Below are 20,280 nucleotides of genomic sequence, written 5' to 3'. Positions count from 1 at the left end.
TGACTTTTTGTTAGACGGTTCCTTGATGATCAAAACCGAAGGCCGAGCGTCAGAACCGAAGGCTCCGGACTCGCTGTGGCGCTGGGAGCCCTCCTCCTCCCCAAGGCTTTGCCCCTGGGTGTGTTGTCCTACTCCCCTCACACTGCTTTCTTGCCACTGAAGCTGTCTGTGGCGCAGGGGGCTCGCTTCATTGTGGGCTCCTGCCCTGGCTTCTCGGACCTTCCCTGGAACCTGACGCTGGCAGTGATCCTGATTGAAAAATTAATAAGGAAATGCAGGGAGTGTGAAATCCTTCATCCTCGTCTCTTGCTCTGCTTTCGCAGGTTTTTACAAAGTATTTTACAAAGGGTTCCTCCGAGGTGTGGAGGTCAGTTTATCCAAGTTGATGACTTTATTTGCTAACAAGGGCTTTTAAAGTGTTTTTCATTATGAAGATTTTCAGACCTACTCCAAAGTAGTGAGGACAGTGTAATTGCATCTTCCAGGCCCGTGGACATTGGGATCAGGAAGCAGGTGCCTTTGGATCATGGTTTTTGCCTACTTTGCTTTATCTCTTACTCTCTGTGCCTTCTCCTCACCCACTGATTTATTTTTTTGTTTTAAAGATTTTATATATTTATTTGTCAGAGACAGAGAGGAGAAGCAAGGGGGAGCTGTAGGCAGAGGGAGAAGCAGACTCCCCGCTGAGCAGGGACCCGACACGGGACTTGATCCCAGGACCCTGGGATCATGACCTGAGCCGAAGGCAGACGCTTAACGACTGAGCCACCCAGGCGCCCCTTGATTTAACATTTTTAAAAAAGGAAAACTCTTTTATAATTCTTTAATCAAACCTGTAAAATCTATAAACAAGGTCTGTGTAGAGAAGCCTTTCATTGCTACCTGCTCCTTGCCTCCTTCCCTCTGCCATAGGGAAACCTCTCTTTTTCTAGCTTAGCTTTCTCCTGTTTTGTTTTACAAATATACTCTACATTCTTGCACCCTCTTTTACAAAGGTCACATTTATTCTGTTCTATGCCTTGCCTTTGTTCACTTAGGGACATATCCTGGAAATCATTCCACATCAGAGAGTTGATATTATCTTCTCTTTTGTTTTGTCTTTCATTATGTAGAAGTACCATAGTTTATTCAACCTGTTCTCTACTGATGGACATTTTTTTTTTTTTAAGATTTTATTTATTTATTTGATGGAGAGCACAGGTAGGCAGAGCTGCAGGCAGAGGGAGAGGGAGAAGCAGGCTCCCCGCTGAGCAGAGAGCCCAATGTGGGGCTCGATCCCAGGACTCTGGGATCAAGACCTGAGCCAAAGGCAGACGCTTAACGACTAAGCCACCCAGGGGCCCCTACTGGTGGACATCTGTGGTGTTTTCATCCCTGGCCATGCCTCAGTGAATAACCTGGTGAATAAATAATTTTGTGCCTATATTGCTGAATCATTGGGATAGATTACCCTTTCAATCCTGAAATCCCAACTCTAGTAAATGAATATGAAGCTTTGTTAGATATTACTAAATGTCCCTTCCTCCACTGGGTTTGTACCACTGGAAAAAATTGCCATCAGCAATGGATGAAAGTACCGGTTTTCCCAGATTTGTCATCAGATCTGTTGTCAAACTTGTGGATTTCCGCCAACCTTATAGGTGTTTCTGCAGTGGTTCTCGTTTGCGGTCCTTGTATTATGAGGAAGTCGAGCATCTTTCGTGTTTAAGGGCTGTTTTCAGAAACTCCTTGTTCTTAACCCTTTGCTTCATTTTTTCTTCGGTGGTTCTTTTCTTCCCTTCAATTTTTAGGCATTGTCTAAATACTAGGAATATTAGTCCTTTGAGCAATGAAATTAAAAAGCTCTTTTTCCTGTTTGTTATGTCCTTCAGTGGCTTTGCTTTTGGTGTGTTTTACCTTGCAAAGGTTTTTTAATGTAGTGGGATTTAGAATGCCTTTCTTTTATACTTCATGATTTTGAGGCATGCTTAGGAAGGTTTTATTATTCCCAAGTTATACAGGAATTTACTCCTTTTCTTCAACTACCTGTAAATTAGCTTTTTTCTATTAATACTTTTAGAGCTGTTCTTCTATGTCTTCTGGATTGCATTGTTTCTGACAAATCTATCATTCTTTGTTGCTCTATAATTATTGTCTTTTTTCTTCATCACCGGCTTTCAACAGTTTTTGATTAGATGTGCATTTATGTGATTTTCTTGATGCTTTTTCTGCTTGGAGTTTGTTGAGATTCTTGGATCTGTGTGTTTATAGTGTTCATCAAACTTTAAAAAAAATTAGCTATTTCTTCAAATATATACATATTTTTTCTGTTCTCTGTTTCTTGCCCCACCCCTCCGCTTTCCCCCTGGGACTCCGATTAGTAGGCTGCTTGCTGCTCTTCCATAGCTCACTGATGTTCTGTTATTTTTCTTGTTGTTAATCCTTTTTCTTCTGCTTTTCTTTTTTTTAATTTATTTTTAAAGATTTTATTTATTTATTTGAGAGAGAGAATGAATGAGAGCACAAGAAGGGGGAGGATTAGAGGGAGAAGCAGAATCCCTGCTGAGCAGGGAGCCCAATGCGGGGCTCGATCCTGGGACTCGATCCCGGCACTCCAGGATCATGACCTGAGCCGAAGGCAGTTGCTTAACCGACTGAGCCACCCAGGCGCCCCTCTTCTGCTTTTCATTTTAGTTTTTAATCACTGTGTCTAAGTTCCCTACTTTTTTTTTTCCTGCAATACTTAAATTAAATTTAATAGTAAATTTAATTACTTTTAGTAATTTAGTACTTTAGTAATTTACTTAAAGTAAATTAAATTACTTTTAATCCCATCCAGTGTATTTCTGAGTTCAGACACTGTTTCTCCATCCCTCAAAGTTTGGTTTGGATCTTTTTCTATATCTTTAATTTGGTGTCTCACCATCCTCATGCTTTCCTCTACTTTTTGAACTTGGAGTATATTTATAATACCTGTTTTGTGTCCTTGTCTGCTGATTAGTTTATCTGTGTCCTTTCTGGTTCTGTTTCTATTGATTTTTTTTTTTTCCTTTTGGTTAACGGTCAGATTTTCCTACACCTTTGTTTCTAATTCTGAGCAGTGTTTCTAATGGCACTAATACAAGGACATTTTAATGACTATTTTAATTATAAATTGAAAATCTATTTTACTTTCAGTGTCAGGAAGGTTGAGTTTTTCATTTATTGCAAATACTTTTAGGGACTCAGTATTTTAATTTGAAGGCAGAAAAGGTCAAGGAAATTATGCGAAAATGTTTAAAACTTCATTTCTTAAACAATATAGGGAGAGGTTCATGGCTAAAAATATGGTCAGTCGTGCTGATGGGATACTGATACTGAGCTTTCACAGGTCCCTGTGAAGATACTGCTTTAGGCATGGATCAGATGTTAGAGTGTCCACGGGAAGAGTGTGTGGTTTCTGAAAATGGAAGGCTTTGGTTCAACCCTCTTCCCTGCTCATTTGTGATTTTTACTCAGATTCTTTGCCTCTGAGTTACTCTGTCTAGGATGAGTGTTGTGTAAAATTTAGAAATGACACTCTGCCTTGGCAGTATTGCTTTTAATTAGCCCCTGGGTGGTCTGTATGGCTTTCAGTCCAGGCATTTGATGGTAGACATGGAGTGTTTGGATGGAGGAGAAATGTACTGTTTGAAGGAAACAGAGCCAAACTACACACACGGAATGTCCATTCACTGTAAATTAGGATTTAGGTAGCTGGGGGAAGGCCCTTAATTTGGTTGGGTAGTTATTAAGCAGAAAGAAACCGTTGCTTTTGAAAACTGAAGCCTGGATCAAGTTATTTATGGCTGTGTGCGTGCAGAAGCTGTAGGTATAGACAATGAGATGCTTGTTCTATTTCCTGAAAATAACTCTGGGGGAAACCTTGGCGAATAAATACTGTGCGTGAGCTTAAAAGTGACTCATCTCTTGGGAGCAGCCTGCCCAGCTCCCCAGGCTCCTATCTCCCTCATGCGTTAGGATAGAGCGAGGCCTTTAGTAGCCAGAACGGCCCTTGAGCTTGGCTCTTCTCTGCCCTTTTTCTTACCCAGAAAATAATACCACCTACCTTGTGCTATTTTTATTAAGATAGACAATATCAAGTGTATGACATATCTAACAAAATGCCAGGGAACATGCCAAGAATTCAGAAGACAGCCTGGGTCTGCCACCTCTGCGTGTTCTGCCTTAGAGCCGGTAATTTAGAAATCGTCACTGTTGGTGGTTCTGTGGTTAATTGGGGTTTCTAGGACTGTATTTTAGTTTTGCATAGGTATTTATAAATCTGATTTGACTTCTTGTGTGGGTAATGTTTAAGATCCTCTGAACTTTGATTTTCTTAGGAAATAGAAGTCTTATTCTGCAACAGTAGAAATCTTATTTTGCCTCAATAAAACAAGGTATAATTTTGCCAATTGGATTTCTGTTAAAATCCACAGTGTTCCTATAAACTTTGGTTTTAAACAGCTCTGTTGGCCAGCTAGAGCTGCCATAACAAAATACCACCGACTAGGTGGCTTAAGTCAATATTTATCTGCTCACTGTTCCGGAGGCTGGAAGTACACAGTCCAGGTGCTTCTGGCAAGGTTGGTTGCTCCTGAGGCCCCTCTCCTTGTCTTACAGAAGGCCTCCTTCTCCCTGTGTCCTCACATGGAGCATTCCTGGTGTCTCTTCCTCCTCCTCTTCTTCTTCCGCTTCTTCTTCTTCCTCCTCCTCCTCTTCTTCCTCCTCCTCTCCTCCTCCTCTTCTTCAATTTATTTTTTAGAGAGTGCGTCAGGGGTAGGGGCAGAGGGAGAGGGAGAGAGAAAATCTAAGCAGACTCCACGCTGAGCACAGACCCCAACTCAGGACTCTATCTCACCACCGGGAGACCATGACCTGAGCCGAAACCAAGGAAACCAAGAGTCAGATACTAACCAACTGCGCCACCCAGGTGCCCATTTCCTCCTCTTAAAAGGGCACTAGTCCTCTCAGATCTGGGCGCCACCTTTATGACCTCATTTAACCTTATTACTCCTTCAAGGCCCTGTCTCCAGGTCATATGGTCATATTGGGGGTTAGAGCTTAGGCAGATGCGTTTGTGGGAAGGACACACTTCAGTCCATGACAGTAGCTGTCCTCTGTCTTGGTTTTGGAAGGCCCACAGCAGAAACAGTGAGAATAGTGTTATGCTGGTAATCTGTAGCCTTTTTATCATTCCATCCCTTCGATGGGTGACATGTCCTCCTGTTCTTATTTTCTCTTTACGTTTCTCACCACTTGTATGTCCGTAATATGGTGGCTTTCCAACGTTTTTTGAGCATGACCCACAGACAGAAAAATATTTATGTGTGTGTGCTTATCTCTAACAAATATTGTACAAGTCAGTGGTTGGCCTTATAAAGTGCCATGTCTTTTCTTTTTCATTTTTTAAAAAGCTGTCTTCTGATGGGCTACTTCATGTAATTTGGGAAACCTGGTTACAGCTTAGGTTTAGAACTTTGATGTGTGAGATCTGTTGGGTGACTTTCCTTTTTAGTCTTTTGGGGCTGAGGACATGCAGTTGGTTTGCACTGATTTACGGTATTTTGGAAGTCTATCATAAGACTTCCCTGCAGAGGAAATTATAGTTTGGAAAATTTCCCTGCCATTTGGCAACTTTTGTAGGAAATAGAAGACGGTAGGGTGGAAAAGTTTCATCATATTGATTGTCTTGGCTGGGAGAGACATACAGCTATGTCTTATATTCAGGAACGGGGCAGATAGTAATGAAATCTAACTGTGGCTCAGTGACAGATTTTTATATGTGTGCCTATTTTCTCTCTCAAGGTGTAGGCTTGGTTTTGTTTTAGAATTACCTTTCCCTGACATAAGCTCCTCCCCATAAGTAGAAGAATCTTTTAAAGAATAAAAGCCTAAATTTTTGATGGCTTTGTTTCAAGTCTTCATTCCATGTGATAGACTGTGTTGGGGCTTGTTTATAGTTTTATTCCTGGTATCTGTGGTTATCAGAGGAAGATGACCTACATGTTTAGCTGTTAACAATGAACTGTGCTGGCCCTGTGAGCTTAATAGGATAGATGAAAACCTGTTTCATGTCATCCAGAAGGATGCACTCAGGAAATTGGAATTGCTCTAAGTACAAACACAAAATGACTTTTTTTTTTTTTAGTGTCAAGCCATAGAAAGTAATGGACCTAAGGATTATGTAAATGTTACTTTGAAATTGAAATGCAGCTTATTACAGGAGGACCCCAGGGTACTTCAAGGTTGTAGAGAATGAGTTCATACCCTGCTTTTGCCTTTCCTTCAATACGTATGACCTTGGAGAAGTGTTTGAGCCTCCATTTCCTCATTCAGAAGTCTTCATTACACAGCAGTGAGCTAGTCCCTGGAATAGAAAGGTTACAAAGGCGAGTCTTCTCCCTTCTCCTGTTCTTCCTCATTCTGCCAAGTTTTTTTTTTTTTTTAATAGGAAGTCATGAAAACATACTCAAGGGGCGCTTGGGTGTCTCAGTCAGTTGAGTGTCTGACTCTTGATTTCGGCTCAGGTCATGGTCTCGGTCGTGGGGTTGTGGGATTGAGCCCTGTGGAGGCTCCACGCTCAGCGGGGAGTTTGCGTCAGGTTCTCCCTCTCCCCCTCTCTCTCTGCTCCCCACCCCCTGCTCACAGGCTTTCTCTCTCTCAAATAAATAAATTTTTTTTTCAAAGACTTTATTTATTTATTTATTTGAGAGAGAGAGAGAGAGAAACAGCATGAGAAGGGATACGGTCAGAGGGAGAAGCAGGCTCCCCGCTGAGCTGGGAGCCCGATGTGGGACTCGATCCCAGGACTCCAGGATCATGACCTGAGCCGAAGGCAGTCGCTTAACCAACTGAGCCACCCAGGCACCCCTCAAATAAATAAATCTTTAAAAAAAATACTCAAAAAGATGGATGACCAGTGAGGATAATTTTTCCCATTTATTCTTTGTCTTAAATAATCTGAGCAGTTGGTTTTATTATGATAAATAATAAAGTACAAAGATCTAGAAAGAGTAAACCTTAAAGAGAAGGGCAGAGGTCCAGGCATCCCTAAGGCTCCTGCACACGTAGATTGGCTTTAGTGAAGACCCAAGGACTCTCTTGAGACAGTGTGATGTGCTGTCCGCCCACTAGGAAGAACCTATTGCTGACCCCCTCAGGTATAGAAGCTGTTTTTGTAACTGACACCTACACGGTTGCCGCTAGAAGACACCAAACGGCAGAGATTTAGCCAGAGCTGGGCAAACCTGACGTCTGCCTAAGGCACCTCAGCACTGAGTGTGAGGAACCAAGCAGACAGTGAGGGCCCGGGGTTCAGGTAGATGACGCTTAGAAGCTTCACGAGAGTGCTGCTGTAGAGACTGGAATAACTTGGTTTGTTTTTGCTTTAAAAGGATCTTCCCCCCTTGTAAGAGGAATGCGGAGCCTGAAGGGCCAGGGGTTTCCCATAACCACAAGGGCCTCCTGGGTGGGAGGGGGACAGACAGAGGATCCTGACCATGCACCCGCCCCCCCGCCCACACACACACCGAGCTGGCTCTCCTAAACCTCATGTGGCTGCATCTCCAGTCTGGTGATCCTTAAAGAGCAAGAAGCGGGGGGGGGGGGGGCACTGCTGGACAGCTGGGCAGATGACGGATTGGTGTGGACTGAATGGTGTCTTCCTCCCCCATGTTCATACATTGAAGCCTTAACCCCCAGTGTGGTAGTATTTAGAGGTGGGACCTGGGGAAGTAATTAGGTTTACAGAAAGTCATGAGGGTGCGGCCCCCATGATGGGATTCCTTATAAGAAGAGAAAGAGAGACCAGATCTCTCTCTCTCTCACTTTTCCTTACGAAGAATTCTCTTGAATTGCTCTGATGACTCCTTCCTCACCTGTCCATTCAGAACAATAGTCCTAACACAGATATTCTTTATACTCACTGACCCTGAATGTACAAGTCAGGAGTGAGTTCTCTGGCATTTTTATAAGATCCCTCCGTGCATCTATACTCTGCAGGGAGGAAAGCTACAAATGGCATACAGAAAGTTTGGTGTTAACAAAATGCATATCTGGCTTTTATGTATGTGGTATGTGGTTTTCTTGACCATTATGCCTCTCACATTGGTGAGCTTATTCTGCACTGGTGTTCGGTAGCCCTCGACCTCTTGGAGGTTAGAATATCTCCTGCTTCCCATTTTGGAAATCTGGTTCTCCTAGCTGGGCATTTATCTATTCCTGTACTACACACACGTGATGCACACATCCGTTTTCTTGTCCGGGACTATGCTTGCTTCAAGGCAGGGGACTTTATAGAGCACCTGCTGTATGCTGGGTCCTTCCCTAGGAGCTGGCCCCGTCCTTGTGCCAAGGTGCCCATTGTCTAATGGAGAGTACTAGGAGACAGACTCCTTGAGGGGAAATACTAAAATAACTAAGCTTTTTGGTAACGGTGTTGCTTAATGCTTCAGTAATGGGGCGATTTCTTTTTAATTGCCTTGGAAAGAAATTAACTTACTAGACATGATTTAATGTTGTACGTTTTTAACATTTAGTATACAACCTCTTTTTATGTATGCTCTTAAGGGATATTGTTGTAAATGATACGAAGTATAGCTTGGTAAACCTGAAAATTCCCTAGGTTGTTGCTGTTGTATTTAATGATGCTTGTTGCGATTGGCAACACCCTTGGGCAATCAGCAGAGCTTTCTCAGGAAGCTCTTTCCTCTGTGACCCTGGGCTGAGGTCCCTCTTGAGGGATCCCTGTTCTCACAGGGTAAACTATGTGAGACTGTTCAGAATTGGTCTGCTTTGGGGGGCTTGTTTCCCCTGGCATAGTTGCGTAATTACAAATGTTCCCGTCACTTGAGTGCATGTGGTAGGAAGTCCAGGCATCAGCAAGACTGATAGGATGCCCACACGCAGTCCCGGGAGTAAACTGATGGGGCCCCTGGCCCATCCACGTGGCAGTGGACCGGTGTTTGCTGTGGTGAGGGACACCATGTCTTCAAAGGAGGGTGCCTTCATTGTCCACTGTGGCCCAGGATGGGAGAAACCAGGATGTTTTAATCACAAACACAGGTTTCATAATCTCTGGAAAATGAGTTCATGTTCTAGGAGTTACTTTTAATTTCGGTATCTTTTTCTGTTCTAACCCAGGTGCGACGTTAGAGGAGATAAACCAGCATTGGGACTGGCTGGAGCAAAACCTCCTACATACTTTGTCCGTCTTTGATAATAAAGACGACATTGCCAGCTTTGTCAAAGGGAAGGTAAAGGTAGGTCCTTTGGCTGAAATGCTTCTCCCCATTTCCCCATCTTTCTTATTACTTCCATATGACATTTTGAGCACTGTAGCCTTTTTGATCAGATTTGAACAATTTTCTCCACCATAACTGAACGACTTGGCTTAATACACAAAGGAGCTGGACTTGTCACTTGTCAAACTTCACAGTCAGTCTGGCAAAATATACCTGAAATTGGCAAATCCACATTCTCAGGCCTCAGTTTTTGTTCTCCTTTACAGAAGTGAAGGTCCTCTCTTGTCTCGGGGGAAAAAATGTTAACATTTATGTTTTTGCAGAGCAGAAACGGTATTTGACTCCTTAAACTCGTTATTCCCACCTTTTTGCAGTTGTGACATCTTGTCACTCTATTTTGTTGGACCTGGCACTTTCCTCTTCCTAAAGAGGCTGTTTATTCTTCAAATACGTTAAATAAATGGAATTAAGACCCATTTACGTTTTAAGAAGGCACGACAGGACTATTTTGGAGGGTATCTGTTAGTATCTCCTGTGAGTTTCATCTTCTCCGTCATTGCAACAACATGATTGGGACCCAGTGCTTTAAAAGCCCCATCAGGCAGGGAGAGACTGTTTCTCATTCTGATTTTAACCCTTATTAAACACTTTAACACATTAGCCTCTAATACAGTTTTCCTCCCTGCGGGTAAAATCCCCAGACCATTGATTTTGTTTATTTATTTAATTTTTCTTCAAAAGTTTGCCTCAAAAATGCTGCAGCTTTTAGTAAAGTGTGTCAAAGTGAATTCTTGGTTTTAAAGGGACAAAACAAGTATTCTTGTCCTTCCTCTTGTGTCACCAGCTAGGAACTAAAGGTCTCCTGAGTCAGGCAGTGTGGCAGTGTTGGTGTTACCTCTGGGCTGTGGGGCTGGCAGGTGGACCCAGGCTGTGGCGGGGACTCATCCAGCCCGTGGGTTACCACCTCTGCCTGGTCCAACTGACTAGCTTGGTTCCCTGGGTCAGATCGCACTGGGGCTTAGCTACAGAAATGCCTATTTCATGGTTATTTTTCACACTTACCTCCTTTCTCCTTAGTCTATCTTATGTTATGGTGGTTCTTTGAGTTAGGGTTTCTCCTTTTAATATGGAGGAAGGAAATTCATTTCTGCTGCAGTAGCTTTAGGAAAGCTTCTGCAGAGAAGGAAGCAGCTTTTCCTCTACCCTCCTAGATTCTCCTCCTAGGCCTGGAGATTAAACCGACAAACACCGAATTGGTGAGAAAAACAGTTGATCAACGCGTGCAGTGTGCGGACACATGAGGGAAACTCAGTGATGAGTAACTCAGGGGTGGATAGAATGTGGGGCTTATAGAGCATCTCAACAAAGAACAATATGTTTGTAGAGAAGGGACGAGACAAAGAGAAAGCCGTTCAGGCTTTCAGGGGTGGCCAGCTGTGGGAAAGTAAATGTGGGGAGAAATGAAGGGAAGAGAAGAAGGGTTGTTTTTGTGAGGTTTGTTATGTGCATTCCTCTCGGTACTGGTCAGAATCTTACCCTCCTCTTCCCAGCACAGAGAAGGGAGGCACCTTCACAAATGGGTGTTTGGTATCCTTGTTTTAGGCAAGTAGTGGGGGAGGGCGGAGAGCCTTTTTGGTGTCTACTGTTTCTCAGTTGTCTTCAAATCAGAATAATCCTTATGCCAAAGTGGCATAGTTTGGAATGGCATATTCTGATCCCCTGCACATCAAAACTGAAATGCCTTAAAAAAAAACCCAAAAAACAAACAGCAGTTGCAGGGAGACTGCTGGCCTGAAGCAGGGGTGGGGATGGAGGGGTTCTTGTGGTCTGAGATGGGGTTATATCTTTGAGGCCACTATGTGGTGTAGGTTCTTCCTTTCCTCTGGGAAGATCCAAAGGAATTAGGAATTGGGGCTTTCCTAGTCATATCCTGAGTTGGCCACTCTTTAAGCTTTAAAGAAATCCTTGTACTTAGAGTTGTGCTCATCACCAGACCCTGCAGTCCCCAGAAGTCAGGAGTCTGTGTGGCCACCATCATTGTGGCTGCATCTGGAGCCAGTGCGTCCTGTTCTGCTTCCGTGACTCTCTGCTGTAGAGCCTTCCTAAAATCCCCTTCATGCCTCACGGTCCAGAGCTTTAGATATTAGATAAGCTTTAAAATTATTCATCTTTCTTATAACTTTTCCATTTTATAATGTCTGGTTAAATAAAATTTGGAAAAGAAGAAAAACATAAGGAAATGAAAAGCACTTGAAATTTTACCAGACTTCAGATTCATTTAATAAATAATTCTTATTTTAATAGTAACGCCCAGGTAATTTTCTAAAATAGTTTATACAGGCCAGGCTTTGGTAGTTGTGTCCCCAAAATGGCCTTATCTTTTTTTTTTTGAAATATTTTATTTTTTAAGTAATCTCTGCACCCAACTTGGGACTCGAATTTACAACCCTGAGATTGAGTCACATGCTCTCCTGACTGAGCCACCCAGGCACCCCCAAAATGGGCTCATCTTACATTTTTGGGGGAGATTTTATTTATTTATTAGAGAGAGCGCAGGAGGGAGGGGCAGAGGGAGAGGGAGAAGCAGACTCCCTGCTGAGCAAGGAGCCCAACATGGGGCTCGATCCCAGGACCCTGAGATCATGACCTGAGCCGAAGGCAGATGCTTAACCGACTGAGCCACCCAGGTGCCCCAAAAGTGGCCTTGTCTTAAGGGACCTAGCCTTTCATGAAGCACAGGAATGTGGGGAATCAGAATTCTGATCTTGTCAATGAGTTGTCACCCCTTAGGAAGAAGCCACAGGCTATGTTCTAGGCACTTTTACAGCCTTACCCTGGATTTAGAAAGGATCCTTACTGTTAACTTGTTGTTGGCAAAGCCGTTGTACGTTGAGATGCTTTCTTTTCTGTCTTGTCTCCCTATGCACCTGAGTGCTTTGGACATATTTATGACCTCGGCCAACAAACTTCTTTTCTACCTTAGAAGACTGTAGAGTATTTAGTGGTAGTGAAAGGTGTCAGATGTCAGGCACCTGTTGGCTTTGTATTAAAAGTTTTGAAGGAAATGACATTCCTTAGCTTTTTAAAAAGTGGGGCACCCGGGTGGCTCAGTCAACTAAGCGTCTACTTTCAGCTTCGGTCATGATCTTGGGGTCCTGGGGTCAAGCCCTATGTCAGGCTCCCTGCTCAGTGGGGAGCCTGCTTCTCGCTCTCCCTCTGCTGCTCCCTCTGCTTGTGCTCTCTCTGTCAAATAAATAAATAGGATCTTTAAAAAAAAAATACACTAACTTGTAACTCAAACTTGGATAGTTCTTCAAGGTCGATACATCAGATTCACGCTTGAGGCGGTAACTTGATCATCTGTTCCTGTAGGGAGAGCTAGGAGGTATTGTACAATAGTAATTTGTTAGAAAACTCAGGTTTAGAAGTCAGTGATTTGTCCAAAGCCTCAAGGCTGGTTAGTGGTCAAGTGAGAGACTTGTTCTTAGGTTTTCCACCCTCCACCCCCCAGCTCACCTTTCCCCCAACCATGGCAGTGCTTCTGGGTGGTAGACAGATGGAGTAGCGAGCCGCTCTCCTCCACCCCTGGTGTGTGTTGGTGGGCAGTGTCGACGCCTCAGGTGCCTGTGCTTGGCAGTCCCTTCCCACCTCTGCCTGCCCCTCCCCTAGTCCCTCTCACCAACGAGGGGACCCTTATCTTTCTGTGTGTCAGGCTCTGATTGCGGAGGAGACAAGCAGCAGGCTTGCCGAGCAGGAAGAAGAGCCTGAGAAGTTCCGAGAGGCCTTGGTGAAGTTCGAGGCCAGGTTCAACTTCCCGGAGGCAGAGAAGCTGGTCACCTATTACTCCTGCTGCTGCTGGAAGGGCAGGGTTCCCCGCCAAGGCTGGCTGTACCTCAGCATTAACCACCTCTGCTTCTACTCCTTCTTCCTGGGCAAAGAACGTAAGTGAGGCTTGGGCTGGCATTCGCAGATGAAGCTGACCCTTGGGATGCTCAGTGCTGTCCTGAGACTCGAGGAAGAGCTAGAGAACAAAGGATTTTTAAATGAGTAGTTGAGATGGTAATGAGTGATTCTTGATTAACTTCAAATAACGTGTGCAGACAATTATATTTCTTTATGCTACCACCACTAGGGGGCTTTGATTTGGTGAGAATTCATTTTTTCCATTGCCTTAAACATTTCTGTGTAATTCGCTTCATAGAGCTACAGAAGGTTTTTTTACTTTATGTTGCTCTGAAAACACATTGTCAAAACTGACGCTTCTTAAGATGGGTGGGGGGCCTTTAAAAAGTTGCCAGCCCTGAAGATCATGACTGCTCCTGGAAGAGGAGCAAGATGTACAGCTGTTCCTTGGAATGGGAAGGTCCACTTGAGATTCAGGCGGTGATTAACTTTTCACACATTTATCCACTGACCATCACCATGCGAGGTGATGGAATTCCAGGATAAGAAAGAAAAGCCATAAGTGTTGGTTGTATATTGAATTTTTAAAAAATCATTCCCCCTGAAACTTCTTTTGGAACCAAGTATTGTTGCAGGCATCCATGCAGGATGGCAGCTGTGTGTGTGTATATAAAACAAGTAAATGCGTATGTATGTGTTTATATATCTAATTTTTTTTCCCTTCCTGCATTTAAGTTTATATTTCAAGTTGAACCAGTGGGAGGGGCTTCTCTGAAATTGTGCTGACACAGCTTCCTTCCAGGGCCATTGCTTCTCTTTCTCATGCTGCCAGCTTCAAGTCTGATGCTCCAGTACATACACCCTGTGTGCACAGCCTTTCCCTACCCCTGGACTGTGCTCTGACCTAATCATGACTATCCTTATTCTTGTACTTTCTGCGGTGCTTCTCAAAATTCATGCAGGTCTTTCCTTCCCTTCCCCATTCTTGTGCCTCTTTGGAAACTCTGGTTCACCCTTCAAAATCAGTTCAGATTTTTATCACCTCCAGGGACTTTCCTTGGTTCCCTTAAAATTTGCACCATGTTTGTGTTTCTGTTTTAGATTTTGTCAAGTTAGTGGTTGCTTATTTTACATGTCTGTCTGCCCTATTTGAATGAGCTTAAGTGCAGGGCTTTTCACAAAGTAGACGTTTGATGAAGTGAAAGTTGATGTTATAGGTTGCATATGTGTTTGTATGAACAACTTACGTGAAAGCAACTAGAAGTAGCTGAAGAAGCTTCTTCTCAACCTGATGTAGATGTGTGGCCTTTTAAGTTACTGAAGCCCTGAAAACATTATTACAACAAGTGGAAAGAAATGGTAGAAAAAGAAACACTTCAAGATCCCTTCCTTTATTTGAAAAAGAAAATGAGTTACTTTCTGACACCGTTCATTCATGGTGACTAAGCCAAATTTTGTTAGGATGCTGAGTTTTGAAAAAAAAAATGATTTCTAGTATTTGTTGTCATAGTGTCTTTTCCCCATTTGCATTAGCAAGCGCTAGCTAGCCTCACTACCACTGTATTGGAAACATTTCCCAGAATAGAACACTTGTTTATAAAATGTACTGTTTGTACTGTATTGCTTTAAAAAGAATTCCACAGAAATTGTACTGTGTCTTCTAAGACTGTCATTTGACACAGTCTAAATGTTAAGCCTGTTTCTCTAAACGAAATCATGAATAATCCTCTTTTGCACTTTTTTTTTCATAGCGTACACCATGAATGCTGCTTTTGAAACCAGAAATTAGGTAGATTGAGAAAGTTTTGCATATTTTGCAAATATTTAAGTTTAAATATTTTTGAAGAAGTTTTCCTGTTGTTAACTTGATATTTCAGAATGCTGTCCCCTGTACGTGTGCAGTAGCCAGCAACTTGGAAGATTTTACTTAAATCTTCTTTTAAGAAAATCATGAAACATGAGTTGGGTTCTAACACACAGCTGTCAGGCAGTTTTGTGCTTCCCCTTTCCTGCTCTGGTTTTGTATTTCAGCTTAAGGAAATCCTTGGACTCTTGTTTGCTGATACACTCAAGTTTGGCTCATATGTTAGGGTAACCTATGTATTTGCCTTTTTTTTTTTTTTTTTCTCTTCCAGTTAAACTTGTAGTCCCTTGGGTTGATATCCAGAAGTTAGAAAGAACGTCCAACGTCTTCCTGACGGATACCATCCGAATCACCACGCAGAATAAGGAGCGCGACTTCTCCATGTTCCTGAACCTCGATGAGGTGTTCAAGATCATGGAGCAGTTGGCGGACGTGACACTCCGGAGGCTCCTGGATAATGAGGTCTTTGACCTGGACCCAGACCTGCAGGAGCCGAGCCAGATCACCAAGCGGTAAGAGCTTCCGTTTTCAGTTCCTCACCCATAGGACTGATGTGCCACCACCTTCATTTACATGTGCTTTGTTAGTCGTAGTTGTACAAGGTTTAAATTTCCTTGTGGCATGATCAGATTTTCCTGTGGCGTTAATCATGATTGTGACATAATAATTGGCAGCGACTGTTAATTTTTTTTTTTTAATAGTGAAAGTTTTTTTTAAAGATTTCATCTATTTGTTTTAGAGCAAGTGAGCTGGGGGAGGGGCAGGGGGAGGCGGAGAGGGAGAGAATCTCTAGCAGACTCTGCACTGAGCGTGGAGCCCAGCTTGGGGCTCGATTCCATGACCCTGACATGACCTGAGGCGAAACCAAGAGTCAGACGCTCAACTAACTGAGCCATCCAGGTGCCCTGATTGTTAATTTTTTTTATGCAGTTGACTTTGTTTTCTGGATCCAATTCTGCTTTTTTTCCAGATATTTGGAAACTGATTTTTATAAAAAATACTTCTAAGGAAAATGTAATATGGATAGCTTCATGATAGAATTCCATTCAGTACTGTGCTTTATCAGTGAACATTAAGAAATTTTATATTTCCATTTGAAAGTGCTTTGTAGAAGAAGTTTTCAGGACAGTGGATTTATTTTTGGTACAGGTTTGTCATTAGAAATGTGCCTTAGTAATGCTCTAAGTTAACATTCTTTGTTATTGGTTTGCCCCCGGCTGATGCTAGGTGTGGAGATGTCTGGGGCAGTTGCTTGAATTATTAGTCACTTTAAAGAAGTTCAGCTTTATTATCTAAAATTTAAACGGTGGTGTTTGTCCGAGCTTGACCATGATTCCTGACTTGGTGGTTTAGACCAGGTAACTGCAGAGTTGATACAAAGATACCCTTAGAGAAACAAGTCATCTGTGAAGTGCTGTTGCGGCTGGATAGATTTGATATCGTTACAGAATCACCGCTACTATTTAGTACTACTAGACATGAAAAAAATATTTTAATCTGGTAAAATACACATGACATAAAATTTGCTGCCTTAATACCACTGAACCATACAGTTAAAAATGGATAAGTACGTTCACATTGTTGTGCAACCATCCCCTCCATCCAGCCCTGGGGTGCTTCATCTTGCAAAACTGAAACTCTGTCCCCATTAAGCAATAACTCCATTCCCTCCTCCCCCAGCCCCTGGCAACCGCCACCCTACTTTCTGTCTCTGAGTTTGACTACTTGAGGTCCCTCATGTAAGTGGACTCATACAGTATCTGTCTTTTTGTGACTTGCTTATTTCACTTAGCGTCATGTCCTTAAGGTTCATCCATGTTGTAGCAGGTGCCAGAATTTCCTTCCTCTTTAAGGCTAGGTAGTAAAATAATCCATTGCATGGATATACCACATTTTCTTTATCCGTTCATGCATCTGTGGACACAAAGCTGTTTCTACCTTTGGCTGTTGTATCTGATGTTGCTATGAGCATGTGTGTGCAAATATCTTTTCGAGTCCCTGCTTTCACATCTTTTGGGCATATACCCAGAAGTGGAATTGTGAGATCGTGTGGTAGTTCTGTGTCATTCTATGTCCAGTCATTAAAAACATTTTTTAAATCTATTGTAACATTCCTGTTATTCCTTACACACGTTCGCTGTTTTCTCGGAACATCTGGGAGAACATGTGTCTAATTAGTGGTCTCTAAATGGCAGTGTGTTTTTTTTTTTTTTTAAGATTTTATTTATTTATTTGAGAGAGAGAGAGAGAAACAGCACGAGAGGGGAGAGGGTCAGAGGGAGAAGCAGGCTCCCTGCTGAGCCGGGAGCCCGATGTGGGACTCGATCCCAGGACTCTGGGACCATGACCTGAGCCGAAGGCAGTCGCCTAACCAACTGAGCTACCCAGGTGCCCAAAATGGCAATGTGTTTGTAGTTGGCATGTGTTCAGCAAGAATTTAGAGCCCCTGCTGTGTGCATGCGTTGGAAATTTGATCGTGTATCGTCCCAAGTAAGGCAAAAATCAAAAAGTGAGCTTTTTTGGTGAAACTCCAGTGAATTTCACTTGGTTTTATGTCCTCATCATCTGACAGTCCCTTTGTGAGAGGGGATGGTGCTGCTTGTCACTCCCTTACGAAAGGAGAGCCTTGGGGTGCTGCCCTTGGGTCTTCTCACTCCCCATCCTGAGCTCCTCCCTGTGCCTCCTGACCCCGGGTTTCCAATTACCATCTCTGACTCTGTCCTAGGTCCAGAGAAGACAGCCCAGCACAACGGCAGCCCCACTCTCCCATATATCTTCAAATAACTCTATAGTCGTTCAGTATCTGAGTCCTTTTAGTCCAGCTTACAAAGACTGGTTAAAAATGAAGAAACCAGTCTCGGTTGTAGGAGTTGTTAAAGGGCTCCTATAAATCACCCAGTAAAGCTGCTCTCTCTCCTGCAGGTTTTGCATCGATGCGTGTGAATTGTGATGTGTGTGAATTGCAGCCAGGGTCTTAGAACTAGGAGGCCGGCTGATAGCCTGCATGCTCCGGTCAGCTCCATGGGCATTGGGATTTCAGGTGACTTCTCACAGATCTCCTGATGTTCCTTCATGGCTCCACTTCTAGATGTAGCATTGTGGTTTGGGGTAGAAACTGGGAAAGAAGAGGCTGATGGCAGGTTTGTCGCACTTAAGACCCTTCGGTAAAATCCTTCGTTTTGGAAGAAAATTCATCAGCACAGGCAGTCTTCATGCATGTTCCAGAATTCAGGTGAATTATATGAGGCTCCCCCTCTTCCACTTTCTATCCTGGAAACCATTAGGAAGAAGAGAGAGAAAAGGACAAAACAGGGCCCTGGCGGTGGCCAGGGTGGCGCTGCTGGGACCCCACAGGTGCCTTGGGCTGGCCCTGTGATGGACGGCAGGATTCTGGTCCATGGTGTGTTTTGCTGGTCTCTGCACTTTGAGTGACTTCTTCCAAAAGTGAAAGGCATGTCCTTGCCTACCAGTTCCTCGCTGGGTCTCTTGTGTAGCTTTCTGTCATGGAGACATAGGCCTGTGGACATAAACAGGTAATGACTCAGTCAACTTGACATCCTGCCAAGAGAGCCCAGGTTTTCAAGTTGAGGAAAACAGTCTCTTGATGCAAAAGGCACGATCAGAAGTGCTGGAATGCTCCTCAGGCTCCCTTTTGTTGATGTATTTTCACTTCCCTTCCCAGATAACAGCTTTAGAAAGGTGCCCTTGGGGTCACTGGTGTGGTGAGCCATCTGATTATGAATTAGTCATGATTGCTGCTCATGCTCACTCCCATGGGACTTCGGGACAGAGCCTAGCGAGGCTGGGACTCCAGCAGGAGCCGGGAGACGGGATGGTGCATTGCACAGGAGGACCCAGTCAGACAAGGTAGAGCTGGCTGGCCCCGGGGAGTCCTCTGGCCCAGCCCTCACACTTCGCAGAGGAGGGCCTGGACCAGGGATTCTGGGGTGCAGTAACAGAATCCAGGAGGGTGGGGAAACGGAGACTGAGGAAGGGACTTCTGGGGGCTGGGGGAGCTAATAAATGGATTGGTCCTGAAATTTACAAACAAAATAACACTTGTAAAGTTGTGAGTGGTAGGTTGAGAACTGTGTAGCCAGCTGTTTGGGGTGGGGGGAGATTGGGGAGGTGATGGGTTTCACTAAATCAAAATTAATATCTTCATTAAAATCTGTATTGATTGATGGAAAGTGCTGGAGGAAAACTCAGTTAATGCAGTACAGTGAATGGAGGGTCTTTCCCCTGGTGGAAGCTTTTTCTGTGGTATCCAAAGGTAGGCAGTGGCTGCCGGGGTTGGTGGTGGTGGGGGGGGCTGATGTCTTCAGAATAAGCCCTCATCCCCTGTTGCCTGGCTGATTCTTAGCTCCCTGGTCTGACTTTTCAGACCTTCTTTGGCCTTTTCTGTCCAGATTCACTCCCTTTCCTGCTGTTCTCCTTGTGCCCCTACTATGAATGCCCAGCCTAGCTCTGTAATTTATTCGACTTTCTGTCCTTGTGATTCTGGTTCAGAGTCACCATCTCTTAGGGGCTCCTCATGCAGCCCCGAACAGTTCCTGCCTCACGGGGGAAGGCCTGCGGCTCCCCACCCTGCAGAGCCCTAGCTGCTTTGTACTTCTCCAGGCTGTTCTGGAGCAGGATGGAGGGCAGAGGGTGAAGGCAGGAGCCTTGAGCGTGAAAAAGCCTTCTAGATGCCAATGTTGTTGAGGTCTTGGTCTGCTGGAGCTCCAAGAATGGATTTTCAAAGAAATGGGGGCACTGCGGCCCCAGCTGAGTCCATCTGCAGCCTGTTGTCTGCTGTCTGAGGGCTGGGTTTCCCTCATGCCCCCATTGTGTGCAGGGGACCCAGGCTGCTGTGTGCTCTGTGTAAGATGCTTCATAGCAAGGTTGTCCTTCTGTTTCCTTAGTGCTCTTGGGGGAAGGTAGAAGAAAGGTGTTTCACGTAAACACACATTCGAGGGATGCCATGTTGTATGTGCACACTTTTGGGCTTTGAGGACAAGTATGTGTATCTGGTCTTTCTGCCTTGTTTCTTGTTTCTTTTTCTTTTTTTTTTAAAAGATTTTATTTATTTATTTGACAGAGACATAGCGAGAGAGGGAACACAAGCAGGGGGAGTGGGAGAGGGAGAAGCAGGCTTCCCGTGGAGTAGGGAGCCCGATGCAGGGCTTGATGCCAGGACCCTAGGATCACGACCTGAGCTGAAGGCAGACGCTCAACGACTGAGCCACCCAGGCGCCCCTTTCTGCCTAGTTTCTACATTGCTGGCTCTTG

The 20,280-nt window shown here is 44.0% G+C and overlaps 1 protein-coding gene across 6 annotated transcripts in view; it reads left to right on the top strand.

Moving 5' to 3' along the window:
- TBC1D8 (TBC1 domain family member 8) overlaps nucleotides 1–20,280 on the top strand; it is a 98,397-nt gene that overhangs the window by 46,507 nt on the left and 31,610 nt on the right. For 5 of the 6 annotated variants that reach the window (XM_035001801.1, XM_035001800.1, XM_035001799.1 and 2 more), the window contains 3 exons: nucleotides 9,142–9,260; nucleotides 12,955–13,183; nucleotides 15,281–15,521. In XM_035001801.1, coding sequence (XP_034857692.1) covers nucleotides 9,142–9,260; nucleotides 12,955–13,183; nucleotides 15,281–15,521 — 589 coding nt within the window. Of the gene's footprint in view, nucleotides 1–9,141; nucleotides 9,261–12,954; nucleotides 13,184–15,280; nucleotides 15,522–17,333; nucleotides 18,877–20,280 lie in introns of those variants that run through there. The other variant, XM_035001802.1, reaches the window with a different exon arrangement.

Source organism: Mirounga leonina, unplaced genomic scaffold (genome assembly GCF_011800145.1).
Source record: "Mirounga leonina isolate KUSES-001 unplaced genomic scaffold, KU_Mleo_1.0 Mir_125, whole genome shotgun sequence".
Lineage (NCBI taxonomy): Eukaryota > Metazoa > Chordata > Mammalia > Carnivora > Phocidae > Mirounga > Mirounga leonina.
This window is presented reverse-complemented; position numbering and strand designations above follow the sequence as displayed.